General features: G+C 47.6%; 1 protein-coding gene across 19 annotated transcripts in view; it reads right to left on the reverse strand.

Annotated features, from left to right (window-relative positions):
• KIAA1217 (KIAA1217 ortholog) overlaps positions 1–14280 on the reverse strand; it is a 755207-nt gene that overhangs the window by 257832 nt on the left and 483095 nt on the right. The window contains exon 1 of one of the 19 annotated variants that reach the window (XM_086714733.1): positions 5632–11255. The exons of the other annotated variants lie outside the window; for them this stretch is intronic. Within the exon in view, the coding sequence (XP_086570859.1) occupies positions 5632–5733 (102 nt within the window). The 5' untranslated portion in view covers positions 5734–11255. Of the gene's footprint in view, positions 1–5631; positions 11256–14280 lie in introns of those variants that run through there. 19 annotated transcript variants of the gene reach the window in all.

The following is a 14280-nucleotide window of genomic DNA, read 5'->3' on the forward strand; positions in this document are numbered from 1 at the left end:
CTCAAGGGTACTTTAGGAAGGTGTTTTATCTGTAAGGACACCTCAGGAAGAGCTCCCACTTTCCCTAGTCCCTTCAATTAGGGCTCCCGGGAATATTTCCTCTTAAGACAGATCATCATTCAGCCTCTGGAACAGCAACAGTCTACCCGCCTAATTGGTAACAGAGGCCAATGTTTTGTCACAACTTGGTCAAGCCATCTTTTGCCTTAAGGTCTTTATCTCTTTGTGTGGCTCCCTGCACTGTGAAGTGATATCAGATTCATCTTCAGGGCGATCCTTCATGTATTTCCAGACAACAGCCTTCTCTTCAGTATCATCCTATTCTTTCCACCTTCCTGTCACTACATCTTCTGTCACCTTGTCCTGCCTGAATCCTCTGACAACTAGAATGGGGCTGATGACAGTGACATAGATCCAATATATTACAATGATCCCTGTATGTTGATTATTCCCCCCCACACACACACACACACAAGAGGTGGGGAGCCTCCTTCCCCCATAGAACTGGATCCTTGTGTGTCAAAAAAAAAAAAAAAAAATACTGGATTCTCAAAGGCCAAACAATTCCATCTACTGTGCCTTGGCTCAGTTGCTGGAAAGAGCTCAGGTCTCTAAATTTAGATTTTTCCCATGGTTTCGCTCAGGCAAACAGCCTCTCCATGAACCGGCAACTCTTGCCAGCCATCATCTGCCCCCCGAGCCTATCCTTGGGGTCTTGGTTACAATAACTAGGCTTAAACAGCACCCCGACCTCCACACAACAGCCCCACCCATCCCTCCTCACCGGCAGAGTCTGCAACCCCTCCCCACAACCTCCTCACAGACCACTAAAGAAACTTCTTCTGGCCCCAGGAAGGGGCCCTCGCTAACCCACAACACAGGGGAAAGAACCCCCTCTCAGGCCATCACAGCCTGGGAGAGCAGTGCTTACTGAGTCCCAATACAGAATTAGAATCCAGAACCCCTTTCCCATTGAAACAACAACAACAAAAAATCAGGTCAGCAAATTTCCAGACTGAATGAACTTCTGTAGGGCTATTTAGAAGGCGGCTGCCAAATTCCATAGAACAGCTAGAAAATAAATGTTTACAGCCATAGGCAGTCGTTTGGGGAAGGGTACAAAGGCAGAGAGGTATTGATCCACAGTTTCTGTGGCACTGAGAACCACCACGTGGAACTCACAGGAAACAGTTACTTCATATGACCTGTTAACTAACTCTCTTTTTTGAAGAGGCATTTTGAACCCCCCCCACCTCCAGTACCATAAATCTACATGATATCTTTCCTCATGATAGTCCGGCAAACTAGGTAAAGGGTGGACATCTCTCTTCACAGACAGAACAGGTGAGGCCCAATAAATAACATTCCAGTATTTAACAATTTCTGTCGAGTCTCGAGAAAAGGCAGTAGTCTAGATAAAGCCGTTGGCGGATTATCTTCTATCTCACAATTTTTTCAAAAATTAAATATGCTCTTTCCTGGGGGACGATTGCACAAGTCAAATGTCGTCTGTGGCACGAAATGAATATTACTGGAGCTAACAAGTAGGGCCTTGTTTTTCGTGGTGTCTTTCCTAGTCAGAGGCTCCCCGACCACTTTGGGGCAGCCTTTCCGAGGGACACATATGCAGGCAGACAGAAGGGTAACATGCTCCTCTGTGCATCTCCTTCCTAATCCTTCAGAGATGTGACCGTCATCTTCGTGTCTGTAGCTGGCACAGCGCGCGCGCGGAATCCGGCTAGGATTCTACAATGTGAGTACTTCGAGTTACACGATCTTTTCCTTCCTGCTTACGCCCTCACAGCCCGTGAGGCCTAAACCCTTCTGTTTTCTGTACAGGGCGAGAAAAGCAAACCCAGGGAAGGCCCCTCGATCTCCTACAGGGGACAGATCTGCAGGACCGAATCTTAAAGCCATGGGAAAATTCCAAATTTAGACCCCTGAGCCCTTTTGAGCCACTGAGCGAAAACACAGACAGAGAAGAATGGTTCGACTTTTCAGAATCCAGTTGCACAAGAGAAAGAATCTCAACCCTGAGGTGTGAGAGTGTGTGTGTGTGTGTGTGTGTGTGTGTGTGTGTGTGTGTGTGTTGGGGGTTGGGCCTGGGGGCAGGGAACGGAGTGGAAGTTTGTCTGCTTTTCTTCTCACGCCCTCCCCTTTCTCCATCTGGGAGAAAAGGGTTGAGGAGAGTGGGAAGCACTGAGAACATTCTGCGTGATGCCTGGAGGTGACCTCTCGGCAGGGTGGTTGGGCGTGGGACCCCGGCCAGGGAGCCACCATCTTCAGAGGTGCTCAAGGAGAGAGTAAAGGTAACAGCGAGTTCAGCTGACTCCAGGACTTTCCCAAAGGCACCCCCAAGGTTTGAGCACCAAAGTCGTTTGACAACGTTCCTATTAGGGTAATTCCAAGTGATTTGGCAAGCATGCTTTCAGTGAAGAAAGACCATGTGGGACAGCCAAAGTTTCATTTGTGAAAAAAAATCTGCACTCTCATTTTCCTATGGAAAGAAACACTCACAAACACACACAGGTAGACTACTCTACTTAAAAAAAAAAAAAATACCAGCATCCTTTGCAAGCGCTAGTGCCTTGATTACTGAATTTAGTTGGAAATCTCATCACAATTGAACAGGGCAGAAGAAGCTTAACTTTCCTCCGTGTGCGTCTGCGGGAATCAGACAGTGGTTCATCTTTGAAGGGCTGCCCCTGAGCCCTGGGCTTTGAGGGGAAAACAGTTTGCTAGAAAAAGCGATCACCTTCGTGATGACACAGTGCGGACAGGCATCTACGGGCTCATTAAAACGTAAGCCCCCCGACGACAGGACCTGCTTCTGAACGTGGTGGGCGCCCTGGGCTGGCTCCAACCTTAGTCTCCATGATGCCTGACTTCAGCAGACTGTACTTCAAGTCACCGGTTCTCAGCGTGGCTCTTTCCCAAATTTGCTTTTTCTCATTTAGCTGTCACTTCGTACAACTGTTAGCCCCAGCTCTGCAAAGCCGGTCAGGATTTCAAATCTCCCAGGCCATTGCGTATCTATGTGTTTGTGTGTGCCTCGGCATTAGGGGTTTGGACCACACAATAAATAATCGGGGACAGCATTGTCCTTTTCACCTATAATCACTTTGCTTTCCCCAACCAGAGTCTGTCTGGCATACAGCCCTTGTCAGAGACGGGGCTCATCGCCAGGGTTTCGGACGGAGTGGTACCTAAGCACTGGGAGGCACGCTGCCTGGGAGGGAATGCCACTCATCTCCTCCAGGACACCTGGTGCAGCCCAGCGAGGGAAAAACACGAAGACAAGTCAGGAGCCCAGCCAGGACACTGGGATGGAGGGAAGCCATCAGGGTGTGGGCCCAAACTACCCGGAACTCCTGAGTTATCCTGCTGTATCCATATCCTTCTGCCCTCCCTCCAGAAGATTCACAGACCAGCAGTGGGGAGGTTATCCTCCGGAAGACTGACTTGTGACCCTGAATAAGCCACCTATGTTTTCTGGCCTAAGTGACCTCATCTGTCATCTGGGGATGGTTGGCGATAGCCTGCGGCCCCTACGTTCTCTGATTCTGAGTTTGGTTTTGATCTGAGTTAGTGTGATTCACAAATTCAAAACTAGGAAGGTTAACCAGGTTGTAACTCAAGAGGAAAGGGTCCTGGGGATGTGTGAGGGCATCAGGGACCCAGTTCGTGTTCTGACTGGCTTAGGGGAACTCAGGGTGTGGCTCCAACGCGCTCCCCACCCCATGCCACGCCATCCTCCCTAAGGAGCCTAGCACTTTCTTGCCAGCCACTTCCCTAATAAATGGGATCTTCCTTTTCACTTCCTCCTAGACCCAGGTTTTAAGAAGCCATTAGAAAACCAGGTAGAAACTGAAGGAGCCTCTCCAAAACGGAATGCTCTTCGATCCTTTCTTCTGGAAGGGACAGAACTGAAGTCTTCACGTGCAGGCCATGACCCTGTCCTTCCTTACCATGCCACCACCACCATGCCTGTGCCTTCCGTCACCTTCCTCCACTCATACCCTCTTTGAAAAAAAGTTTTTTCTGGGGTGCGTGGGTGGTTCAGTCAGTTAAGCGTCCGACTCTTGATTTCAGCTCAGGTCATGATCCCCCGGTTCGTGGGTTCAAGCCCTGCATCGGGCTCTGCGCAGACAGCATGGAGCCTGCGTGGGATTCTCTCTCCCCCAAAACAAATAAATAAGTAATTTAACAAAGAAAAAAAGTTTTTTCTGACCATGTCGGTTAAAGACACATATATGCGCCAGACTCCTGTGTTCCGCCCACTTCAAATTTACAGTCCTTGGTAAAAAGTCCCGGGCTTTTCCCTTTCATGTAAATGACCAGCATCGGTTTTCTCCTGCCTGTGACCTTGTGTGTCTTATTCCGTGGTTATTCTTTACTGACCCATACCTTGACCTGCAGCCTTTCTGCCGCTCAGGATCACATCAGCCCAAAGAAGTCTGAAGGACGCACCCCAGGCCATGGAATCAACACCCACAGCCTGAGAAAGCAGAAGTAGCCTGAGCCAAAAGGTTCCAACGCTCCAACACAAAGCAGCACACACACACACACACACACACACACACACACCCCAAATCCTCATACTGCCAATCATTTCTATTAAAATTTAAAACGCAGGCTTTCTGCAACTGCCGTTGGTTCCATTCCTTCAGGAACATTCATTTCTCCCCTCCACTCTATTCCTACATCAAACTCGACCGCCGTGATACATTTCCTAAGGTCTCTTGTCAGAACATCTTAATTCTGGCCGCAGGACATCAGGCACATGAAATAACAGATCAGATACAAAGACGCATCAAATGAATCCCTGTTCCGGGGCTTTTCGTTTTTGAGGCCTCTCCTTTTTTCTTCGGGTGGGCTTCAGCCCACGTCTCCACGCTCCCTCCGCTGTCTGGAAATGTCTTCCTCCCGGGAAGAAGGCCGGGCGGCCTGTCAGGTGCTGGGAAGAGCTGAGGTCTCTGCTGGCAAAGCTGTGCGGGCTCCTGAGGCAGATCGACGTCTGTGACGAGGAACAGAGCCAGGGGGGAACGGGATGGGACATGCCAAACCCCCTCCACACCTTGCAGAGGTGATCCAGACCGGTTCAGAAGCAGCCGTGTGTGTTTTAAGAGACTCCTAACCAAAGTGTTAAGGCAGAGCTGAAGGGGGAGGCAGGAGGCAAGGGCAGCTTTTTGTTGTTGTTGTTGTTGGTTTCTGAGAAGATTCTGAAACTTGGAAGCGCTTGGTTTTCTCATCTTTGTAGCGTTTCCAAATCAGGATCCCACAGGCTCATTATTTTAGAGCCCAGCACAGTTAAGATGGATTATACCTTACCTAGAGATGTTCTGTACAATCAAAGAAAAATGCTTCCTGCCTTTGTCCAGAAAATGAAGAGCTCTTTCAGAGTAAAGAGAGGCGATTTAATTATCATTAAACAACATTTAACTGCTGTGAGCAATCATCCTCTGCACTGAAGCATAATTTGACTTAAAAGAAACCCCGGCGACCCATAGCCCTCTCTGGCCCTCGCTTGGCAATAAGCAGCCAGGAACCGCTGGGCGCAGGTAGTCAGGGGCGCGTTCTACGGCAGAGGGACCCCGGGAAGAACGGGACCCCCCAGATTCATGCATGTACCTTGCTCTCCTCTGCTGCACTGCAGAGCCCCCGACAGCAGAAACTCAAGACTCCACCCTCCTTTCTCGGGCTTTCTCCAGGCGGGCAGACAGACGGCTCCATGTCCAGGTCGGCAGGTGGAGGTCGGCAGTCACCTGCCCGGCCCCCAGGTGGAGGGACCTTTCCGCTCCTCACTCAGCGTGCCTTCAGCAGCTCCCATCCTCCCCACACACTGGCCTGACGCACCCAGAGAACAGAAGCCCAGGATTTGCAGTGTGATTCATGGGTAGAAAATACCGGTTTTTCACTGCTACGCAAATGCTGCCTGGGTGGGGTTTAGGTAAATCCGGATGTGGACACCAAAAAGAAGGGCAAGAAGCCTCCTCTTTTCCATCTGTTTCACTTGGCCGAACGGGCTCGGCCCACGCACCTCGCATTCAAGAACATTCACGTCGCAGAAAGTGAGAAGGGGCCATCTACAGTTCACCAGCACACATTTGGGCAGCCAACGGCCACGTGCACTTTCAGATGGAAGAGAGATCTTTGCTTAGTTCATATCAAAGTTATTTTTCGCATCATGAGGCGAAGACCAAATTGTCAGCTGTCTCAACACCAGCGTTCGGTCAAATTGCTTTGTCCCGAAGGCCGAATAATCTGCCTCAAAACCCTCAAAACCTGCAAGGCCAGAACTTCCAGAACAGAAGAAGGAAAAGGGATGGGGGTGGGGCTATGATATCCAAATGCTTGAGAACCATCCAGAGAACTGGCCTCCGATTTCCTGATCGCACGGCCTGTGTCACCTACCCCACCAGACCGCCCTCAGAGCGTGCTCTCCAAAGAACATGGGCACGTGTGCAAGGGTCACTGGGTCACCGGGAGTCAAAACCTGGATCCCGAACCTGCCCTGGACGTCACAAGCTGTGAGGCTGACCCAAAGGCCATCCCTTCTCTGAAGCTGTTTCCTCCCCTATAAAATGAGGGAGGCAAATGCTAACGACTGGCACTTTCAGCATTTCCCAAATCTCTGCGAGCAAGCCCGGAGTGAAGTGCGCCCAGTATTAAAAGTGTTGGTGGGACCGGCACCCTGTGCACTCCACTGTCAGCTACCCTCAGTGGGGTGCGATCAGAAGGCCCAGTCTGAGCTCTGAGCAAAGGCGAGCTTCCGGTGGGTTCCGTATGGGAGCTGGCAGAACTGTTTGTTGACAGTATCTGACCTCACGTAGACCAGCACAAGATGGAAAAAACTGGGTGGACTGAAATCTGAACTGATGATGTCTTTTTGTGAGTTGCGGGCAGATGAGAAGGCAAAGGTCAGATGCATCACAATGCCGTTGGAAAAACCCCAACTCGGGGACATATGACACGTGTCTCCCGTTTCAGACACTGTTGTATCGCCTTACGCCTTTTTTTGTGGTCAAGATGAAACATTTCAGTGGATATTCTGCATATGTGAGACTTAATGACACTGTTGAAAATTAGGAAAAACAAACAAACAAAAAAGAACAAAAACACCAGCATTTGGCCTTTTGGTTAATGACAAGAACAGTGGATTGTCTGTGGACACCAGGCGTGGGACCCTGGGTGAGCAAGTCACAGATTCTCAGGCTTCTGTAAACTGCCGGTCCTGGGGATTTCCACAGTGACCACGGAACTCTGGACAGCCAAAGGACACTTTGGGGACGGTCACCAAGAGGGAGAGCAGGGAGACCGGCTTGGTTAAAAGCTCCCCTCCCCACCCCCACAAAGGGACGTCTATGCAAAACAATGTTTGAACAAAGCTGAACATATTCTATCACTCCTATGATTAAGACCTTTGCGTTACACTGAGAATAAAATCCAAATTCCTTTCAGTGGTTTCCTAAGCCCCTAGCCACCTCTCCCAGGCCACCTGCGTCTTAGCCCTAAACCAGACAAGCCCTTTCCTGCCCTGAGATCCCTGCACTTAACCACTCCTCTTGCCTGTGCCTTGCCCCGCTGTTTGTGAGAATGGCTGCCTCTCACAAAATCCCCTTTATTGCTTTCATGGCACTCACTTCAATCTGAAGCCATCTGTACATCTGTTTTCTCCTGGCCGCCTGCACTAGTACGAGCTCTCTGAAGGCAGGCCTTGCCAGTGCTCAAGTCCCGACGCCTCGCCAGGACCCGTCCACACCAGAGACTCTGAGCGCTCAGTGACAAGTGACGCTTTGATAACAGGTGACCGTACAACCTCTATGCTGATTGAAATTACCTTATGCTCACACTGAATTCAAAAACCACTTCCACATATTTAATGCTCAAAAGTACACTCTCAGGCCTTTTTGTGGGCTGGTGGAAAGTCATTGGCTCTGGAGCTGTTTGCCTTGAAGAAACTGAGTAATCCTGGGCTAGTCAACTCCTGGCTTTCAACTCCTTCTCCCTAACACTAGGGTGTTTCTTGCCTTAGCTCTCAGGCGCCTCCCACCCTGAACAACCAGGAACATTTAAGACCCTGACTGCCACTGATCCTTTCTCACAAAGACACGGATCCTCTCTCACAAAATGTTGTATGAGATGTTTCCATGATAGTGGCTTCCGTGTCACAAGCACCTACTAAGCCAGATAATGGGTCAAGTACTTCTTATGCTCTGTCCCCAGGTGTGAACCACCTGGTTGCACAAATGAAAGATTCCTTAGATAGGGTGACGTGCCCAAGACCACAGAAATAGAAAGTGGCAGAACCGGTTCCGGAACTTAACTCTATCCAACAACAAAAGCCAGAGGGCTCCCACCTCACCACAGCGCCTCGTGGAGCAGGCCTGCACGCATGGCAGGAGTCAGGCGGGTGAGGGAGACAGGTGCGGGGATAAGGGTGGGGGGCTGTGGAGAACCCGAGAATCAGCACCCCTCCATCTTCATGGGGCAGCTGCTACTTAGCTGTCACACAGGTTTTAAGAAAGAAACTGGAGCCCAACGCTTCCTGATCATCTGATTTCTTTTTTCCCCTCAAACTGTAAGAAATTTGATTTCTATGTAAAAACTCTCAATTCTACAAAGCTTTGGTGGCTTATCAGGATTTGCAGAAGCCATTGTGCAGGCCTCTCTAGAGACCGGGGGCCCAGGTCCGGTGCCTCTGATCTCTCCTTGCTCTGGCCGACACAAGGAATTACCTGGGAACGTTGCCCAATTTGTTCCTTCAGCTCTTGTAAGAACTTCTGCAATCACGCTGGAAAATACTGGCAACGAGAGTGCGCGTGTTTGGGGGTTATTATGCAAATGTGTTCGCAGCAGCATTTTATGAAGTATTTTCTCTGAACCACTAAGTATCCTTTCTCTGGGGTGATTTCTAAAGGTCTGCTCCCCAAATGCACGGAGGGGGGAAATTTGATCGACACACTCCAGCTTCCTTCGTCTAATGCTAGGAAGGAGCTTGCTTAATAAACGCATTCCTGACAGGTTAGCTCCAGGCTTGACTTAAGAGGTATTGCTCACAAGGAGCAAACCGATGCCTGTTCCAGCCGCCTCAGTTTCTTCAAGTCACCCTTTGGGGTCACACTGAGATGTGAAAGAAAGAAAGCAAGAAAGCAAGAAAGCAGAAAGGGAGGAGGTACAGATGAGGACTTGAGGCAATAAAGGCAGGAAGTAAATCAAGATTTACGGCACGATTATGTTGTTCAGAAATCCACCCTCAAAATGCACAGCACTATTCATGGTGAGCACCTCGGGGATCCCAGGAAAATGCCCTAAGCCTGAGTCAGAACTGCTCCGCTGCCTTTGGGACCAAGTCTCTGGACTCTTCTGAGCTTTGGTTTCCTTATTTCTCTGCGTGCTTTCGTAAGGGATTTTTGGAGGATTATATATGAGATAATTGGTGTGAAATTTTCCAGCATCCAGTAAGTAATCACACTTGTGGGCCTTCTGGTACTTATCTGCAGTGATCTGAATGCATGCAGAGAAACTGTTTATTGTATTGTGCTGGCACGCATGAGGACATTTGAGATTTGGAGGTACTATGTATGTCTTAAAAAGCCCTGGTATTCAGGGGCGCCTGGGTGGCTCAGTTGGTTAAGCGTCCGACTTTGGCTCAGGTCATGATCTCACAGTTTGTGGGTTCGAATCCCGTGTCAGGCTCTGTGCTGACAGCATGAGCCTGCCTTAGATCCTCTGTCTCCCTCTCTCTGCCCCTCCCCTGCTCACACTCTCTCTCTCTCTCTCAAAAATAAACATTAAAAAAATTTTTTTTTAAACCCTAGAATTTAATATTTGGAGAAAGGAAAATACTGTATTTACCCCATGGAAGAGGAAGTTTGGTCCGTTTTTCTTTTCTTTTTTTTTTTTTTTAAAGTTTATGTATTTATTTGGAGGTAGGGGACAGAGAGGGAAAGAGAGAGAATCCCAAGCAGGCTCTGCATTGTCAGCGTGGAGATGCAGGGCTTGAACTCAGGAACCGTGAGACCACGACCTGAGCTGAAATCAAGAGTCAGACGCTCAACCAACTGAGCCACCCAGGCGCCCCTGGTCCATTTTTCTAATGATACAGAAAAAGTTCAATTAGCCTTAAAAGCGATGTGCCACCACCTGGAGGCTATACTAATTATATTACCTTCAATGAAATTGTTTTAAAAAAAGAAAGTAATTGTTTAAAATTACAGCTTTCTTTGTTTTTCACATCACAGACACAATCCTGCTCTTTTTCTTCCCTAGCGTAGTTATTTTTCTTTATTTTTTAATTAAGTTAACCAACTAATGTCAGACATTTGTTTATTCACAAAATATCCCATTAAGAGGCATTTATATATTGGTTCCTTTCCGCAGACGTTTGCAGTTAGCTGCAGAACTGAGATATTTCATGAAGTAAAAAGAATATATCTACGGAAAAAGTGAAGTTTCAAAAATAGCTTTTGAGACACAGAAAGGAAGAAAAGTTTAATTACGAAAGATATGTACTGATGTGTGCAAAAGGAACACGTAAACCTACAACACTTGTGCTTTCAATGCATTCTGTGAATCCGAATTAAAAAAGGATTTGGAGTTTAAAATAATGCTGTCTAAAGCTTTCTTCCACGATCTGAGAGATAAAAAGCGTCATTTCTTTTTTTGCAAAAGGTATCCTGTGACAGGATACTTCTATTCTTGTCTCCCTGTAAGTCTTTACAAATCTGTATAGTCTGTAGATATTTCACTTAGGAAACTGAATTACAGCTCTATAGACTATAACATGAGAGCTCAAGTTCCCTTTATCCAAAACCGATCCCCAGCCACTTGGCAAGGGGTAAGGTTTACTTATAAAGTATACTCATGAGAACTTGACAATGGGTCTAATGAGGATGGCCTGACCTAGGAGGGTGAATTTACTGCTTTTGTTGAAAAGTTCAGGGGTGCCTGGCTGGCCCCGTTGGAAGCACATGCGACTCTTGATTCTTGATGTCAGGGTTGTGAGTTCGAGCTCTGTGTTGGGTGGAGAGAGACAGAGACAGAGACAGAGACAGAGACAGAGCGTGAGTGGTGAGGAGAGTGAGAGAGAGACAGACAGACAGACAGACAGACAGACAGAATCTGAAGCAGGCTCCAGGCTCTGAGCTGTCAGCACAGTGCCCGATGTGGGACTTGAACTCATGAACTGTGAGATCATGACCTGAGCCACAGTCAGACGCTTAACTGACTGGGCCACCCAGGCACCCCAGTAAACTTTAAAAAAAAAGAAAGAAAAGAGGGGCGCCTGAGTGTCTCAGTCAGTTGTTAAGCGTCCTACTCCTGATTTGGACTCAGGTCATGATTTCACAGTTTATGGGGATGAGCCCCCCCGTCGGGTTCCACACTGGCAGTGCAAAGCCTGCTTGGGATTCTCTCTCTTCCTCTCTCTCTCTCTCTCTCTGCCCCTTCCCTGCTTGCACTCTCTGTCTCTCTCTCAAAATAAATAATTAAATTTTTTTTAAAAAGAGAAGTTCCCCTGAACTTAAATCAGGAGACTTAAATATATTTACTCCAAATACACATGATGCTCAGAACGCAAAACAGCATTTCTTTAGAAAGCTGGGATCCTGACTCAAATAAAGTCGTTTAGGGGAGACTCTGCTGAAAAAGACTCTGCTTCAGAAATGACTGTTCCTATCAAGAAGAAGGAAAAAAGAATCGCTTCCTTCTTCAAAGGACAACTACATCAAAACACAAACATGCTCCTGGGCTGGTGTGTGAGCCAGAAAAAGTCACTTTCTCAGACTACCTGAAAACTGCCAGCTGCCTGTGGAAGAACACAGGCTATGCTCCAGGGCGACAGTTTTTGTTGTAAACTAGGTTTTTTGTTTTTTTTTTTAATTTGAAAGTATCATATGCGTATGATAAAAATAGAAATAGTAGAGAAGTCCAGAAGTTAAAAATGAAAGCTTCTACCCTCCCCCTAGCTCCTCTCTCTGATTTATTAGGTTATCATCCTAGATATTTTTAAAACTTTTTTTAACGTTTATTTTTTTCTGAGGGGGGTAGGAGCAGAGAGAGGGAGACAGAGGCTCTGAAGCAGGCTCTGTGCTGATGCAGAGAGCCTGATGTGGGGCTCAAAGCCATGAGCCGTGAGATCATGACCCGAGCCGAAGTCGGATGCTCAACCGACTGAGCCACCCAGGCGCCCCTCTAGAAATGTTTAATGTATAGATAAGCACACAGAAAATGGACATGCTTTTTCACACAAATAGGATCCAGCCTTTTTTAAATAAAAGGGCTCATGTTCTGTAAACGGTCCTGCTCATTTAATACATAACTGGGTAATGTGTTCAGACTTGCACACAGGTTCCATTTCATACACCGTCATGGCTGCAGTGAGCTGCCTTATCTCAATGGGCTGTAACACACTCTCAAAGATTCCTATTGACCAAATACGCTGGGGAGTCTTGTCGAGAGAAAATTAGATGATATCTTTCAATGCCAGTAATCCTAGTAAGCTAGCAGTAGTCAATTAGTGATTTGACATGTAGGAATTTGTTCTTCACGTTTGCTGACACATGCACAGATACAGAGAAGGTGACTGCAGCACTGCTCGTACAAAGGAGAGAAAAAAAAAAGCAACCGAGATAGCAGTTAAAACGGGTCGAGTTAACATATCATGGGACTACTACTGTCATTGCTCGGTAGAAAAAAGAGTTTTATTTTTTTCTTTAAATTTTTATTTATGTTGAGAGAGAGAGAGAGAGAGAGAGAGAGAGCACACGCACATGAGTGGGGGAGGAGCAGAGAGAGGGAGAGAGAGAGAGAGAGAGAGAGAGAGAGAGAGAGAGAGAGAGAATCCCAGGCAGGCTCTGCACTGTCAGCACAGACGCAGGGCTCGAACGTACAAACCGTGAGGTCGTGACCAGAGCCAAAACCAAGAGTTGGATTCAAGACCGACTGAGCCACACGCCCCATGTAGAGAGACGAGTTTTAAAAACCTGAGTTCATGCTATTCTTATCATCACAAACCCGGAGACATACAGACATACACCGGCTCCACAAAGAATAAATTGAAAATTGTCCTTTACGAGGCAGTTGGCCCGAGATGCTTTCCTCTGCAGTCTTAAAACTTACCCTGAAAAACGATTCAAGTAAAGTTACAATTAGAGGTGAAGGGGGCCCATGCAACCCATCCTGCTGCAAAATTCAAGCAGATGATTCAAAAACAAACAAACAAACCTGTCCCCCCTGGAACAGGAGGCTGAATGCACCTTACTAACGACTACCGTGAAAACTTGATCTGACGTCCAACTGTCATCGTGAGGGGTGTTGGGGAATGTTCTTAATGTCAAAGGCTGCAAATGACCAGTGGTCCATCCAAATATCTGTTTTCTTAGCCACTCCAAAGATGAGTGAAGCAGCAGCGTGCTTTGCCTGAGTGGCAAGAAATAAGGCCAAAGAAAGCCCTTTCTGAAAAGTTTGGGATGGACCAACATCTCGTGCGTGGGGGCTTTGCTCTGTCTTGTACCATCTGCGCTGAGCACAGAGCAAGGCATCCGGGCAAGGAAGACCCACGGCTCTGAGGGCAGTCCCACCATTGGGTGCACAGGGGCAATGTTGTCTTGTGGATTTGCGAACCATCGTAAAACCAATGGTGGGAAACAGCATTATCACTTCCGTTGCTTAATCCTGAGCGCGGTTACAAGTGGAAGAGTACTGAGCAAAGGCACCCAGGGGCATGAAGGAAAACCACACTACCGGATTCTAGGACCGGATCTCCACCTACCTTCACTTCCCGACAGACTACACGCATGTCGTCACATAAAATCTTTTCTGTATGATCTCTAGAGAAGGCATTCTCTAAACACATGTAATATTTTACCTCTGCTCTGGTCTCTCCATGGAGGCAAGTAGTTCACAATCCTCTCTGCTAGATATGTCTGCTGTCATCCCCAGTCTCCACCCTTCGCTCCTCCCGGGTCCTTCTGCCATCTAAGGTTGCCCTGAATTCCACAGGTACCATGGCCTCTGGTTGCCCAGATGTCACACAACTGTCACCACAAATGAAGCAGAACTCATTTTTGGTTTATAAGGGATGGCCAATTGAGTAACCTCAGACTCCAAAAACAAAAAAAACAAAAAAAAACAAAACCCCAAACCAAAACAAAACAACAAACAACAACAACAACAACAAAAACCCACTAAAAACAAAAGCAAAAATCCTTCTCTCAACAGGCGATAGATTTTGGAATAACTTCGGAGGAAATTCCACTCTGAAATACAAAATGGCCA

This window comes from Puma concolor, chromosome B4 (assembly GCF_028749965.1).
Source record: "Puma concolor isolate L17-30 chromosome B4, mPumCon1.1.hap2, whole genome shotgun sequence".
Classification (NCBI taxonomy): domain Eukaryota; kingdom Metazoa; phylum Chordata; class Mammalia; order Carnivora; family Felidae; genus Puma; species Puma concolor.